The following is a 16,313-nucleotide window of genomic DNA, read 5'->3' on the forward strand; positions in this document are numbered from 1 at the left end:
AATAGAATAGAACAGAGTGGACTAGACTAGATCAGATTAGACAAGACTACATTTGTACCAGACAAAAAACAGATTGGAACAGAACAGAGAATACTAGACTAGACTAGAGTATGATAGATCAGACTAGAACAGGAAATACCTGGTAGACTAGACTTGACTAGACCAGACCAGATTAGACAACTATAATAGAACAGAGTTTATAAGACTAGACTAGAATAGAACAGAACAGTAGAGTGGAGTATACTAGAGTAGACATGATCCTTCACAGAATAGAATAGAATAGAATAGAATAGTGGAACAGACTAGAGTAGACATGATCCTGAATAGAATAGAATAGAATAGAAGAGTGGAATAGACTAGAGTAGACATGATCCTGAATAGAATAGAATAGAGTAGTGGAGTGGAGTGGAGTGGAGTGGAGTAGATATGATCCTTCATATAATAGTAAAGTGGCGTAGAATAGAGTAGATAGACTAGACTAGAACATAACAGGGTAAACTGGACTAGACTAGATTAGACCAAACAACAATAATAAAACAAAGCTTAGTAGACTAGGCTAGACTAGACCAGAAAAGATTCAAATAAAATTAAGTCGCATAATAAAGTACAGCAGATTACAAAAATAGATTACAACAAAACAGAATACCTTAAACAGAACTGTAAAGTGGAGTAGACTAGAGCAGACAGACTAGATTAGACTGAATATTTGGTGTGTTCTGGAGCAGGGCTGGATTTGTGACTCACTTTGAGTGAAGCGAGGCGGGTTGTCATTGACGTCACTGAGGTGCACGGTGAGAGTGGTTGTCCCTGTCAGACCCCCTTGATGGCCACCCATGTCTCTTGCCTGGAGCACCACCTGGTACTGCGCCTGAGCTTCTCTGTCCATATCGGGGACCGCTGTTCGCAAGATACCTGCCGAGAGAGACAGAGACAGGAACAGATCACTCACAGCAAACCTCACTTTGCTTTGGCAATACTGAGCAATTTTCAAGCCAGTAAGGTAATTAGGTAAAACTGAAGTGAATTAAAAGGAATCACATTGAACATCCTATACCATCACACTGCTGTCCTGCCATGAGTTTCACTCACAAAAACTGGAGCAGAATACAGATCTGACTGCTTCTGATGGGTCCGACAAATATTACAGTAGATGGAACTGTCACTTGTTCTTACATGCCAGTGAAAATTGTACATTTATTGTACAACAATATGTATGCCTTGCACTTAAATCTTTGGTTTTCTATGATGTATTCAACACTGTTTTTGCTGCTCCTGCTGATTTGTGACCAAGATACTTTTATCTAGCTGGGAAACATAGCAAAAACGACATACTAATCTTCAAAGCATGAGTCAGAATGTGCTGAAAAACACAAGCCAATCAAAACTATTTTGCCTATGCCATCATTTTACAGCCAAAGTGTGTTTATGAATCTGTGGGGATAAGGATCAAAAGTTTGTTTGGTAAGATTTTAAAATGTTTTTATAAATTTTTTATGTTTTTGACTCACCACTTGAGTCTAGTAAAAAAAAATATTTAATTATTAATTATATATTTTTTTTGTTTACTCGCCAGACTGATAATTAGATTACAGACTGTAATTATAATTCAAACTTGATAACCATGTATGAATGCATATTAGTCATTGTAACTGAACTTAGGACTGGTGGTGGTGCTTTTTTGGTCATTCAGTGTTTCTGTAAAAAAAAAAACTGGGGAAAAAAACAATGATAAGATAATAATGATACGAATTCTACTAATAAGAACAATATAAAACTCACTAATGATTAATAAGCTGCTGGATTCATGAATATGAATCAGGTTGTGTGTGTTTTTACTCGAGCTGATTTGCTCAAATCAAAACAGGGACGAAAATAGGTGAGCGCCAACCAGTGAGATGATTCCTTTTGAATGAGATTGCCTTTTGCGCATTAATTCCGCCCACTACCGGAGAAAGTGACAGTTCTTAAAAGCTGAAGAATTCCAAAGAAACTGTTATTTTGACAGGAAAATACAACAAAGAATATAGTTTACATGTAGCTCATGTGTGTGAAACAAAGCAACGGCGAGTTGTGTGCCTTCACACTAGAGTTTACGGTACGTCAAATACAAATGCGCTGCACATCCATTCAGATTAACTGAAAAATAGCACAGATCGCTTGACGGAGAGTGAAACTCTGAAGCACTCACTCAGAGAGTGTTCGGCGAGTGAAAATATATCTGTGCTAATCTTATACTTAGCCTCCATATCACACACTGGCGAATATAAAATCGGAGAATTTATTAGCTATTGGCTAATATTAGACATCATTTAGTCGCCCAGAGTGAAGATTTAAGCCCCATTCACACTACAAGCGACACGCAACAGCAAAACGACACAATCCCATTCATTTCAATGGAGAGCTGGCGATTTCCGGCGACTCGAGCGATAGCAAGCGACAGCGACCGTTGGCGACCGGATGGGGACAAAAGTCGCTGCTAGTGTGAACGGGGCTTTAGGCTACACGAAACCAGAGCTTTCGCTATCCAATCATTTTTTCCCCTCGTCTCAAGAAATATCTGCGTCCACACGAAACCATGAAACCGACACAAAACAATGTAGTATACATGCCAGACCAGCATGTGGCGCTGTAATTCTGCCACAGAGATACACTAAAAACGGAGATGAAGGCTTGGACTATGCGCATAAACCTTGCACATGGTATAAAAATGAACATGGAACAATACATTTATTAATTTGTGTTATATGTTAATAAAAAGACAATCGTTCAGTGTTTGTTCATGTTTTTGTTGCTGTTACGTGATGTAGCGGTGTCTGACTAGGGGCGAGATGTGGGCTGACGTCATTGTTTCAGAAAATATATGGATTCGCTGTCCACACGAAAACGCAAGGGTGGCGTTTTCAGATTTATCCACTCTGGGACCCAAACGCCGAATCCGTGTGGACGAAACGCCTATACGATAAAAAAATGTATGCGTATACAGCTAAACGCATCTCCGTGTGGACAGGGCCTTAGTCGCATATGCGAGTGATTTACTCCAATGTAGAGGGTTGCCTTACTGATCCCACACTTTTGAATGGTAATGTGTGTGTGTGTGACACACACTTCAAATAAATATATATGAATAATATTTTCTTTTGTAAAGAAAACAACATTTTTAATGAACAAAACATTTTATAAAAAAAACACTCAATATTTAATATTTCTAGCAAATTAAAAAATATGTAAAATGGATCATTCTTTTGTGCTGAAACCTAGGAAAATATAGTAGCACAGAATCTAGTCAATATTCATAATCTTGAAATTAAAATAAATAACATAAAAAAAATACTGTAGAATTTAGTCATCAACTTCAGCATCCCAGTATAGAATAATACAGAATACAAAAGATGATGTAATCAGTTTTCATTATTTAGTAAATAGAATATAGTTGATAGTATTGAATAGTAAATATTCATTCATAGTCATTAGAATATAGTCAACAGAAGTGATTAGAAACTGTTCAAAGAACAAAAATTAATAAAAACTTTTGCAGAATGCCATAAACCAAATTCCTTTCAATTGTTTTAGAGTGAAAACATTATGTTTTTAAGTTTCATGATCATTTTTGATGATTTAAAATCATGATTTTTCAGAATTACACCACTTCTTGCTGTCCGAGTCCTTTCATTTCCTGGGGCTCTTATGAATTCACTTGTCCACTGCGATGATCGTGCCAGTTTCTGCAGCAACAAGACTGAGCTGTTGTGAGTTATTTTTTCAGACATCACTCAGCCTTATTCTTGCACTACGACAGATATGTTATGAGCTGAGTGCATGTGTTGCTGGACCACAGCCAAAAATACTTTTTTGTAAAGAAATAAACCTTTACTTTAGGGGGTTATGAAATGGAGAACCACAATGTTCTTGATACTTACAGAAGAGGTTACTTTACAGCAAAAAATAAAAATACTGCAAGTTTCAGAACTCAAAACTAATTCTGCAGTAAAAACATTAATTATTCTTTTCTACTCTGAAATTGTATTGCAAATAAAATAAGCACATACTGTACATGCAGAGCCTTTTGTAAAACGACAAGTAGTAATAGTACTTTTAAACTGATATACCGAAAATTAAGCAAGCAAAAGCAATTAACACACTGAAACAGACTGTTGCAATCGTTGTGGTTGCATTGCATTGTTCAATTTCTTCTGCCTCAGGCTCAAACATACACAGTTCTATCACAGCACTTGCCATCTCGAGTGTCAAAACACTTGACATGCTGTAAAAGAGGGGGCGTGGGTAAGATGTGATGAAGATAGCCAATCAAAGCTGTGGGTGTTTACTTTTGTTTCTGCAAGTGGTAACGTCCTTTGAAATTGAGTGTTTTTCACAGAGAGTGAAAATGAGGGTGGAAAAATGATAATTTTTTACAAATATTAGACCTGCTTTGGTGAAAAAAACGTTGCAAACTTTAGGCCAGATGTACTAAACAGGGTAAATTAGTGTGGTGCAATCCCATGAAACAGCCGATGGGAGTGGAAACTTCTGCTGGTGATCTACTGACAATGCGCAAATTAAAGAACACAGACGCAGCCAGCGCTTTTCAATGAGCAATGCAATCTGCCAAGAGCAGCGCACATAAGAGCAGGGTCGCAAACAAGAGCCGATGATAATCAGGTACATGCAATCTACTAACAACACAGGCGCAAATGGGTTAAAACATGCTTGGGCGTTAAATAATGGCACAAGTACCAGTAAACTGACTACCGCAAACCTAAGTAAATCACCTTGAATGATTCCTTTAAATACTCTGCTCCCATAAATTGAGTCTCAAAGGGACACTCCTACAAACGCATAGGCAATGTTAGCCGCAAAAATAACTGTCCACGCCTTTTCATCGCTAATGTTTCACTGCATGTCCCTACTTAAGTAGTGTTTAGTAAAGGTGCTCTATGTAATTTTTTGAATGTACTAAAGCATAAAAATATGTCTGCAGATATTTAGGAAACATGCGAAGTGCACATTCTTGTTTCTCAGAAAAACAATGCGACAGCCACTACTTTGAAATGTGCATTCCATGTCGGAATGTCCGTTTTTTGTTTTGGTCTGTGTGATTCCGCCCACTGCTAATTTACCCAATAGTATTCAACACCCCGGGTTGCCAGTTGGTGGAAAACACAGAGTATGGGGCCATTCACACAGAACGTGTATTTGCGTCTAAAAATTAATGTTTTTTTAAAGGGGTTCTATTATGCTTTTTCACTTTATCAACTTTAGTTAGTCTGTAATGTTGCTGTTTGAGCATAAAAAACATCTGCAAAGTTACAAAGCTCAAAGTCCAATTCAAACGGAGATATTTTATTTAACAGAAATCACTTTTCAAAAACTACAACGAACGACACGTTTGGACTACAAAGCATATTTTCCGGGATTTGTGATATTACAAAGATCGACGAATGGGACGAGACCTGGTTGAGCGGCTCTAGAGAAGGCAACGAGTGTTATCACTATGTCAGAGTATTAGTGTATTTACAGTGTAAGGCTCATCACCTTTCATTGTCAATTGTGCTCGTTCCTATTGCGTGTCCTCAATCTGGCAACCCGCGTGAGCGTCGAGTCTGAGGAGGAAGAGCGGGAGAAACTAATCTCTCCAATATTTTGAATTAGGACTGCAGTACCCATTTCAACCACTTGCTGTCAATATAACATATAACCTTTAAAGGCACAGTATGTAATTTTCACCGCTAGTGCGCACATATTCAAAAAAACAAAGAAACAAAGGCGCAGTTTGATGACGCCGTGATTGAGTGTGGAATCATGGGAGTTGTCGTCTTTATCCCCACAGCCGATATACAATCCGACGGGATTCGAGCTCTAATAATGTTCATGAGCTAATGTATTAAAGATTTATTACCATCACTGTAGTATGAAGCAGGGTGGGGCTGAAAGCCATGGAAGTGAAACGAGGCCGCAGGAGCGATTGCTAATGAGAGACGAGTGCGACACACAGTCGACCGTTTCATGTGTATGTGGGGTAAAAGCAATGCTGTTTTATCATACTAGATACACTTGAGTGTGTTGAAAGTTCTGTTATAATGCTACTCTGTGCGTTCGTCACACATAACATATTAAAGTGTCTTTGGTGTTTCCATGTTTTCCAAAATCGAAGGTGTATGAGATCATTGGCAGGCGACGCAAAGACATGGTCCATTATTCAATTCAATTAAATTCAAGTTTATTTGTATAGCACTTTTCACAATATAAATCATTGCAAAGCAGCTTTACAGGAAATTAAGTTTCAACAATATATTTAGTAGTAGCTTGTCAGTGGAGACTATGTCAAATTGATGTACATATACACTAGTTAAAATAGCTTAATTCTCTAGATTTAAACATTCTTGGAAACATTTGGGATAATGTAAAGGTGCATCTCAATAAATTAGAATGTCATGGGAAAAGTTCATTTATTTCAGTACACTCTTAAAAATAAAGGTGCTTCAAAAGGTTCTTCAAGCGATGCCATAGAAGAACCATTTTTGGTTCCACAAAGAACCATTCAGTCAAATATTCTTTAAAGAACCATCTCTTTCTTAGCTTTTTATAATCTGAAGAACCTTCTTTCGCCACAAAGAAGCTTTAAGGTTCTTCAGATGTTAAAGGCTCTTTATGGAACCATTTAGACAAAAAGGTTATTCTATGGCATCGTGAAGCACCTTTATTTTTAAGAGTGTAATTCAACTCAAATTGTGAAACTCGTGTATTAAATAAACTCAATGCACACAGACTGAAGTAGTTTAAGTCTTTGGTTCTTTTAATTGTGATGATTTTGACTCACATTTTAAAAAAAAACACCAATTCACTATCTCAACAAATTAGAATACTTCATAAGATGTAGGAAAAGAAGGAAAGAAGGCCAACACAAATTTCTTGGTAAACGGGTGCAGTGACGTTGGTTTTCAAAAAACACAATGGACCAACACCAGCAGATGACATCGCACCCCAAATCATCACAGACTGTGGAAACTTAACACTGGACTTCAAGCAACTTGGGCTATGAGCTTCTCCACCCTTCCTCCAGACTCTAGGACCTTGGTTTCCAAATACAAAACTTGCTCTCATCTGAAAAGAGGACTTTGGACCACTGGGCAACAGTCCCGTTCTTCTTCTCCTTAGCCCAGGTAAGATGCTGAGAAGTGGCTTAACAAGTGGCTTGTAAGAGTGTAAGAGTGGCTTAACAAGAGGAATACGACAATTGTAGCCAAATTCCTTGACACGTCTATGTGTGGTGGCTCTTGATGCCTTGACCCCAGCCTCAGTCCATTCCTTGTGAAGTTCACTCAAATTCTTGAATCGATTTTGCTTGACAATCCTCATAAGACTGCGGTTCTCTCGGTTGGTTGTGCATCTTTTTCTTCCACACTTTTTCCTTCCACTCAACTTTCTGTTAACATGCTTGGATACAGCACTCTGTGAACAGCCAGCTTCTTTGGCAATGAATGTTTGTGGCTTACCCTCCTTGTAAAGGGTGTCAATGATTGTCTTCTGGACAACTGTCAGATCAGCAGTCTTCCCCATGATTGTGTAGCCTAGTGAACCAAACTGAGAGACCATTTTGAAGGCTCAGGAAACCTTTGCAGGTGTTTTGAGTTGATTAGCTGATTGGCATGTCACCATATTCTAATTTGTTGAGATAGTGAATTGGTGGGTTTTTGTTAAATGTGAGCCAAAATCATCACAATTAAAATAACCAAAGACTTAAACTACTTCAGTCTGTGCGCATTTGAATTACTTTTGATAAATGAACTTTTCCACGACATTCTAATTTATTGAGATGCACCTATAAATACACAAGTCAGCAAAATATAAAACACTGTTGTGGTTTTTGGATACTTTAATCAAAAAATCTTACATATTGTGCCTTTGATGCCAAAAGAGGTTTTGAGCTGGTGCAAGCCAAGTAAAACAGACCTTTTATAAACTAACCTTGAGAGACATAATATAAAATAAAACAAATATTGCATTTCTAATCATAAAGAATAAAACCGAACACATACCTGACTGCGGGTCCACGGTGAAGTACTGCTGGCCTTGAATCACTGAATATACAAGTTTGGCACTATTCCCATACGTTGGATCATCAGCATCTGTGGCTGTCACTTGAATAACGGATGTGCCTAAGGAAAGCGAGAGAGAGAGAGAAATGAAATAAGAGGTAGTTTTGACAAAGTCAAGGTTCAATGAGCATGTAACCCTCTGTCTTTTCTTCCAAACACAGCTGACAGCAGTCAATACCGATGTTGGCCATCTCAGGCACGGTGGCACTGTACGGGCCGCCCTGGAACACAGGAGGGTTGTCGTTGATGTCTTGCACACGGATGATGAACTGGGATGAAGGCTCCAGGGCTCGGCCAGTCTGCCGGTCTGTTGCCGTGGCGATAAGGCGGTACTGGTCCTTTTCCTCACGGTCTAGGGGTTTGGTGACGTGGATGTTCCCTGTTCTGCTGTCAATAACGAACACCGAACCTGCCCCCTCACCTTTTAATATGTATTTGGTTCGTCCATCACCCCTGTCCACACTCGAATGAAGCTGGAGGAATGAATAAATAATAGAAAAACAAAATATGTAAGAAAATTCTCAAAATCATCAACAAATTCCATTTCTTAAAAGACTGTATGCACAGTATAAAAGGCACTCATAATGCTGTATGATATGTATTGTATTGCAATTACTTTTACTTTCTAAGATGGGTTATATAATGTAGTATGTTCTAATTATTTGGTTGAAGACTTCAGCTAATCAGTATGTTTTAGCACAAATAATTTAATTATGTTCAAACACATATTATTCCTGTCTGCTTAAAGAATTACCATATAAAGATGTAAGTGATTAATTAATATTTATATGATCTATTATTTTTTATATGTGCTCTCATTTGATATTAGGGGTGATTGAACATTCACTTGTATTAAATTAAATATTATAATCAAGTCTCTCTGTTACTGTTGGCACATATACCATTGAAAATTTTGATTAAATAATAATAATAATAATAATTTTAGTCAGCAAGGATGCATTAAATTCATCAAAAGTATCAACATGTATCATGGTTTCCATAAAAAAAAATGTTTTGAACATTGATAATCTAATATTTCTTAAGTAGCAATTCTGCATAACAGAAAAAGCTTTGCATCACAGGAATAACTTACATTTTAAAATATATTAAAATAAAAAATATTACCATTTTTACTGTATTTTTGATCAATTAAATGCAGCCTTGGTGAGCTTGAGAGACTTCTTTCAAAAACATAAAAAAATCTTACCAACCCCAAACTTTTAAACAAATTTCTTAAGCCACATACACATATATATTTCTTCTTATTCATAAATATTTGCAGCATACCTGAAATATAGCAGGCAGATCTAAAGTAGACTTTGAGATATGAAGAGCAATATTCCCTAAATTTATAATGCATTTTATACACATGCACCACAGAAGGTGTTACCAAAATCTAATGCTATTTTCTCACTTGGCTAATATTCTTCTCTGAAAACATCCTGTGAAGATAATGACTTAAGAGACCGACTGCTTCCATGTGAATAAATAACTCCATGAGGTAATGAGATGTGTTTGTAGTTTTCTGTAACTGAGATCCTCTAAGGCCAAACCACACAAATTTAATATCAGAGCATAAAAAATGATATCAGGGAAAACCATCCATAATAAACGAGTGGCTTCCTTGTTTTTTCAGCCAGTACTAATAAAAAAGCATTTGCCTTTTAATACTTTCCGACAAAGTCATAATTGCTCTGGTTGAGCTCTGGGCAGGCAGACTAATCCAGGATCACTGTGAAAGGCCACCTTTCACCAGGGGCTAAAAAGACCTCTGTATCCAGATATCCAGCATGCCTGATACGAGGCACTCCAGGTGTTTTTGGACTGATAGGGGGCTGATGATTGGCCGGGCAGAAAATGCATTAGCTCAGCCGACCAGTAAGGTCACAGGGGAACATGAACATAAATGTGCCAAATAAACCTGTAAAACCAAACATGCTTTGGCTACGAAGAACACAATAGAATACAAGCTGCAGTGTTCACTGCATACTGCAGTCTACTTTTAATTTAAATATGGAAACATAACCCAGCCTGTCATCCCTCCAAATAAATAATGAAAAAAGGAGTTATTTTGCATTTTTAATCCAGAAAATCGTTTTAACTCTTGGCAGTCTGATTAAATAATGACATAAAAAATCTTGGTTGATATTATTTGATATTATACACACACACACACATATATTTACCCGGAAAAAATACCTAAAATGCATAATGACTTCACTGAATCCTTTATTGAATAGGTGTATTTGTATAATCTGTACACACAAACCGATTCAATCACTACAATGAATCCGATTTTTCAACACTACATACAAAAGACATTTTTGATTGTTCTCTCCATTTGACTAGCAGAATGTGCAAACTTCAAAAGCAGTAGCAATTTAAAAATCAAACAAACAAATAAAATATAATTTCATATAAAGCCCACATTTAAAACTATCATTTTAATTTTTAAGTTGTGAATGAATGGTTATGAATTACTTGGTTTCTAGCTGGACCATTTACAGCCATTACCTGGTTTAAGATGGCTTCCAAAACTTACAAATAATGACTTGAATTACAAAAAAATTATAATTATTATTATCTTTTGGCTTATGGTTGCTGGACAATTTATGGTTATTACTTCAAATGAAATTAAATGAAATAATAACTTAAATTGATAAAATAAAAATAATTAATGGTCAATTACCGTACAAAAATGTATAGAAATAAATTAACATAAATAAAAATAAAACAATATAATTGCGACTTTTTATCTCACAATTCTGGCTTTTTCCTCAAATTGTGAGATATATAAAGTCAGAATTGAGTCTGACCTGACTTTTTTTCCCAGCAATTGTGAATTTATATCCCGCAATTCTGACTTTATATTTCGCAATTCTAATTTTATATCTCACAATTATCAAGATATACTGTCAGAATTGCGGGATATAAACTCGCAATTGCGAGTTATAAAGTCCAAATCTGAGGGGGAAAAAAGACTGATATTTGTGGATTTAGGAGTTTAATTAGGAGTTATAAAGTCAGAATTGGGAGATAAAAAGTCACAATTATTTTTTATTCAGTGGTGGAAACAGCCTTCCATATTATCTGGTTTAAGCTGTCTTCTAAAAAAAATAACAACATAACACATAAAACATAATGTAACGTAACGTAACATAACATAACATAACATAACATAACATAAATAATAAAATAAAGCTGAATTACTGTCACAGTATTGAACAAATGTAGTAGCACTGCTATGCTTAGTCTGACATTGCAGGCTACTTACAAAAAGCAGTAAACTATTGTACACTGAAGCTACTTAGGTGAGCAATATCTGTTTATCTGCACACTAGATGTAGTAAGAACAGTATGCTAGTATTGTGACATAACCATTCTCTGGATTTCCCCTTCACCTACACACACACACACACACACACACACAATGGCAGCCTACATGTCCATCTGTTTTTTTCCTCATCTTCTCCTCTCAGCTGTTTGCCTCTCACCCTCTTTGTCCATCTGTTTCACTCTCTCCCTCTCTCGGTCTTTCTGTTTGTCCATCTGGTTAACCCTCATCTAACACCCCTCTGATGTGTTTATCCTACCATCTTCCAGGCTTATGGAGCCCGCACGTTTTCGACAGCAAATATTCTGTCTTTGTCTGCATCTGTAAGTGTGTGTGAGGGAGGAGAGGGGAGTTTAACAGGAATTAAGTTATTATTTTAAGATGGGTCAGAGTGAGAGAGAGAAAGTGAGCTGACGGCCAGCTAGAGGGAGCTGAAGGGATTATTCATCCTTCAGTCGGGTCTTCTTATCTGTGTCTTGTTCTCACAGCTTTTTGGAGCAGTACTTTAGTACAGAAGGAGTGTGTGTGTGGTCAGAAGAAGGCTTTGCAGTGGTTTCCCATCCTCTGATTACACTAACGCTCGGCATGCTGGGAAACTGAAGTGGGTTGAGGGAGCTTGTGATTAAAGGAGCTCTTAGGTTCTTTCCTCCTGCGTCTAAAACCTCTTCCCCCTGCTTTTAGTATTAAAACAGTGACAACTTTCAGTCTTTTTCCTTTCTTTTTCAATTCTTTGTCTCTCTCCCAACCCATTTCTCTGTACTTTTTAGACTTTCACACTGCTTTTTAGACTCTCAACTACCAAGCCGTCAAACACACTCCCACATCCTCAGCACAAATATACAGCAAGTACAGACATACAATCGGCCCTGTGGTGCACATAAACTAGAAAATGTTAAAATGTTAAAAAACATTACCAATAAAAACAATACATACATGCAGTACATGTGCAAGCAAAACTCTATAGTGCTTTTTTGTAAATTTCTGGCTTAACTATTCTATTCTATTCTTCTTATTCATTATTCTTTAAGCTTTATTAGCCAGTTTTTTTCTTGCAGAAGTGTCAATGATTGTCTTCTGGACAACTGTCAGATCAGCAGTCTTCCCCATGATTGTGTAGCCTAGTGAACCAAACTGAGAGATCATTTTTAAGGCTCAGGAAACCTTTGCAGGTGTTTTGAGTTGATTAACTGATTGTCATGTCACCATATTCTAATTTGTGAATTGGTGGGTTTTTGTTAAATGTGAGCCAAAATCATCACAATTAAAAGAACCAAAGACTTAAACTACTTCAGTCTGTGTGCATTGAATTTAATACACGAGTTTCACAATTTCAGTTGAATTACTGAAATAAATGAACTTTTCCACAACATTCTAATTTATTGAGATGCACCTGTAAATATATACTGCAGAAATACATGCATTGCTGGACCCGTCTGGATTAAGCAATCTGTGCATTGATCATCCCTCATTATCATGTGCATTTTCCCTCATCACCACAAAAAAACCCAGCACTGTACCGCTGTGTATCTGACAGCATGTATATTTAAATCTATAAATTAGCTCTGAAAATACCATAATACCCACACTGATGCATTTGTATACGTCAGACCGGAGCTGTATATTCAGAGATGGCAGCGCTCAGCCGTAACAGAACACGAGTTCACAAGCTGTCAGAGTGTTTTAAATAAGTGAGGTAAGAACATGGATTCATAATCCCATATTAACACTCGTCCTTCAATGGAACACAACGCTCGCTGGAGGAACAGCCCTGCATTAACTCACACAGATGCTATGTTTGCAATGGACTTATTGCATACTATTAAAATAAAAAATTACTTTCGAATGGTAGTGTACATTACTAAGAAATCATATGGTTTATTTTTACAAACCACACTATTTTTCTGGCACAAAAACAATTAGGGTTTTTGAATGAATACAAACACACACACTCAAAAAAATCATTGCATACTGTAGGTTGACATTTAAGGAATGTTGTAAAAACTAAATTTTTTTTTTGTAATTTACATTAACCATCTGAACAAACTCTGAATTTCCTAAAGTGGCTTGAAAGGGAGACTTGAGGGAGAGCGTTTCATTATTTCCTCAACTCGACTGTAAAAGCTGTGTGCACAATACAATGTGACATTAAAAACCAGCTATGTGACATTTTGTCACACTATACTATTACCAGATGAGAAAAGTAGCATGTTTTTGTAAAACAACAGCATTTTGAAAACAGCTGAACTGTTGTTACGCTATTGAACACGTGTAGTGTATAGTGTTAGGACATTCAGTTAGCTGCTCTTCAGCATTACACAGTGTGGTATTGTAAACACAGCCCGAGACACTCGTACCCATCCACTGGTTGGTTGAAAATTAGAGAGGCATGAAGGCTTTTGATCATAATAAGAGCTCTGAGGTACGCCGAGTGCTTTTCTTTAGTTCACTCTGAAGCCATTTGTACTCGGAGAGAGAGCATGCATGTGTGACATTGAGAGCCAGAGGAGGAGTCGCTCTTCTGAAGAAAGAAAGAGAGAGAGAATAACACAGAACAAAGCATTCGAGTAGATCTCAAAATCAGCTCTAATAGATATTAGCACCAGTCAGACCTGGCAGAACTGAGGAGTGTGAGTCTGAGTTTTCACCAGTGCTAATGAAACTAAAAACAGGCCTATAAAACCTGAAAAAAGCTGTCAGGTAGTATTTACAATCATTTCAGTGACTGTTGTACAGTGGGTGAAGGACCTCTAGAAGTGCATGAAATCTCAGTTATTGACACTTAAAATAAAATACTGTGTATATATAAAGTGTGGTGTGTGCGTCATTCAGAATTGAATTGAGAATGCCTTTTTAAATTCCATTTCAGTTCCTGTATTTGAACCGACACTGAATCAAGGAAGCAAATATGAGACAGAATTGCAATTTGAATGTAAGAATATAATTATATAATTAAATGAAGATGGATGGAACAATGGATGCATGGAACGATAGATTGACATATGAATGGATGGATGGATGGACATATGGAACGATAGATTGACATACGAATGGATGGATGGATGGACATATGGATAGATAGATTGGCATGAATGGATGGATGGATGGACATATGGATAGATGGATTGATGGATGGACATATGGATGGATGGATGGACATATGGATGGATAGATGGACGGACGGACGGATGGATGGATGGATGGAACGGAGATTGTGAGCCAGACCTTCTTGTACAACATCAGACCTCGATAATACTCTACTGGATAAAATGTGTGAAAATTCCCACAGAAACGCTCCAAAATCTTGCAAAAAGCCTTCCCAGAAGAGTGGAGGCTGTTATTAACTGCAAAAGGGGGACCAGATCCATAATAATATCTATGTATTTACAATGGGATGCCATTAATGTCCCTGTTGATGTAATGGCCAGGTGTCCCAATTCTTTTGTCCATATAGAGTAGATGCTCTGATAAATGAGCAGTACTCAAATGACCTCTATCATTTCAGACATTCTTTTCCTTTTGTTTACAGGCAAAATATTGCTAACATTAGTCAAACTCTTGCTTGAGTTTGTGCAGCAACATTTCAATTTCACGTATCAATGAGGATGTCAGAACGTGACGTGATTGATAAATATAAAATGCCGCCCATTGTGAGCTGTCTTAACATGAAAGACACACTGTGATGTCGCACAGGCTGCCTTGGCTTTTACCCAAAATCTCATTGGTCGTATACAATCTGACAAGCAACCACCCTAACAGACAGAAAACAATCACACACTCCTCCTGGTCTCATTTCGGAAGATTGGAGCTTTTGTAATATATTTACAAACCCGCTGACAGCGGTCTCAAACACGACACACTGACAAATGCTCTCTGAAATTCAGGGAATTCCTAAGAGCGCGGAGCCAAAGACAAATTCAGCAGCGAGTGATGTGAAGTGGGAAAGATTTACACTTCCTGCAGTCAGAGAGACTTCCTGTCCTGAGGGGGGTCACACAGGAGGAACGCTTGGTTGATTTTGGGAGGCAATAAAGCAAACATTGCTGTGTGTCAGACGAGGAAAAGAGCACGGCATCAAAGAGCAGCTTAGAGGAACTTCTCTTTCACTCTCTCCATCTCTCTCTCTCTCTCTGTGGTGAGCTACATGAAGCCGCGGGCTGAGCAGTCTGCGTTCACGCGTGTGTGAGTTCTAGAACACAGCATGACCATGATGTCAAAGCACATTCACTGCCTATTACTCTAACCAGTCAAAACATGCACACTAACACAGACGTATAAACTTATTTAAAGCCAAAATTAAATCAAAATGGACCCTATTCACTGGTCTGGTCTTATTGTGCGCAACTCATCAATAAGCTCCATCCTACATTGTTCCCTGTTAAAATAATAATTAAATATGAAATAAGTAATAGGATGGATGGATAGATAGAGATGAAATCTAATTATTAATTTTATAAATAGGCACCAAATCCTATAATGTAATGTGTTCAACTTGACCATTTAGGCCAAGATGAGCAAAAAGAACATCACAAACTGCTGCCCATGTCTGCTCAACCACGGTCTCATTCAGATTTTTCAGTTTGCTTTCCCGTTCTGTGCAAAATGAGCACAAGCTCTTATTCTGTGTTGTTCGGTGACATGTTGTCAGCGGCTAAAGCGCTATGATTTTACCGCGGGTACAGGGTGTTATTAGGCATGACGTGAAGTGCCGGCAACAGCAATTTGATGAAAGACAACAGAGTAGACTAGAAGTGAAATTTAATGGAATAAAAAACAACTCTTCCACCAAATCATATACTGCATTATTCTAAATCTCAGGCAATTGTCAAGCAGCATAGCAACTATGTGTGCCATTGCAGTGTAAATGAAATTAAATCTGCATGCTG

General features: G+C 37.4%; 1 protein-coding gene across 1 annotated transcript in view; it reads right to left on the reverse strand.

The window, feature by feature from the left end:
• The window catches only part of LOC107599583 (uncharacterized), a 67,840-nt gene that overhangs the window by 20,769 nt on the left and 30,758 nt on the right, over positions 1-16,313 (reverse strand). Inside the window, exons 3-5 of the mRNA XM_016291225.1 lie at positions 8,275-8,569; positions 8,037-8,156; positions 745-912 (exon numbers count right to left, since the gene is read on the reverse strand). Coding sequence (XP_016146711.1) covers positions 745-912; positions 8,037-8,156; positions 8,275-8,569 — 583 coding nt within the window. The remainder of the gene's footprint in view (positions 1-744; positions 913-8,036; positions 8,157-8,274; positions 8,570-16,313) is intronic.

Source organism: Sinocyclocheilus grahami, unplaced genomic scaffold (genome assembly GCF_001515645.1).
Source record: "Sinocyclocheilus grahami isolate Dianchi unplaced genomic scaffold, SAMN03320097.WGS_v1.1 scaffold13.1, whole genome shotgun sequence".
NCBI classification, from domain to species: Eukaryota; Metazoa; Chordata; class Actinopteri; order Cypriniformes; family Cyprinidae; genus Sinocyclocheilus; species Sinocyclocheilus grahami.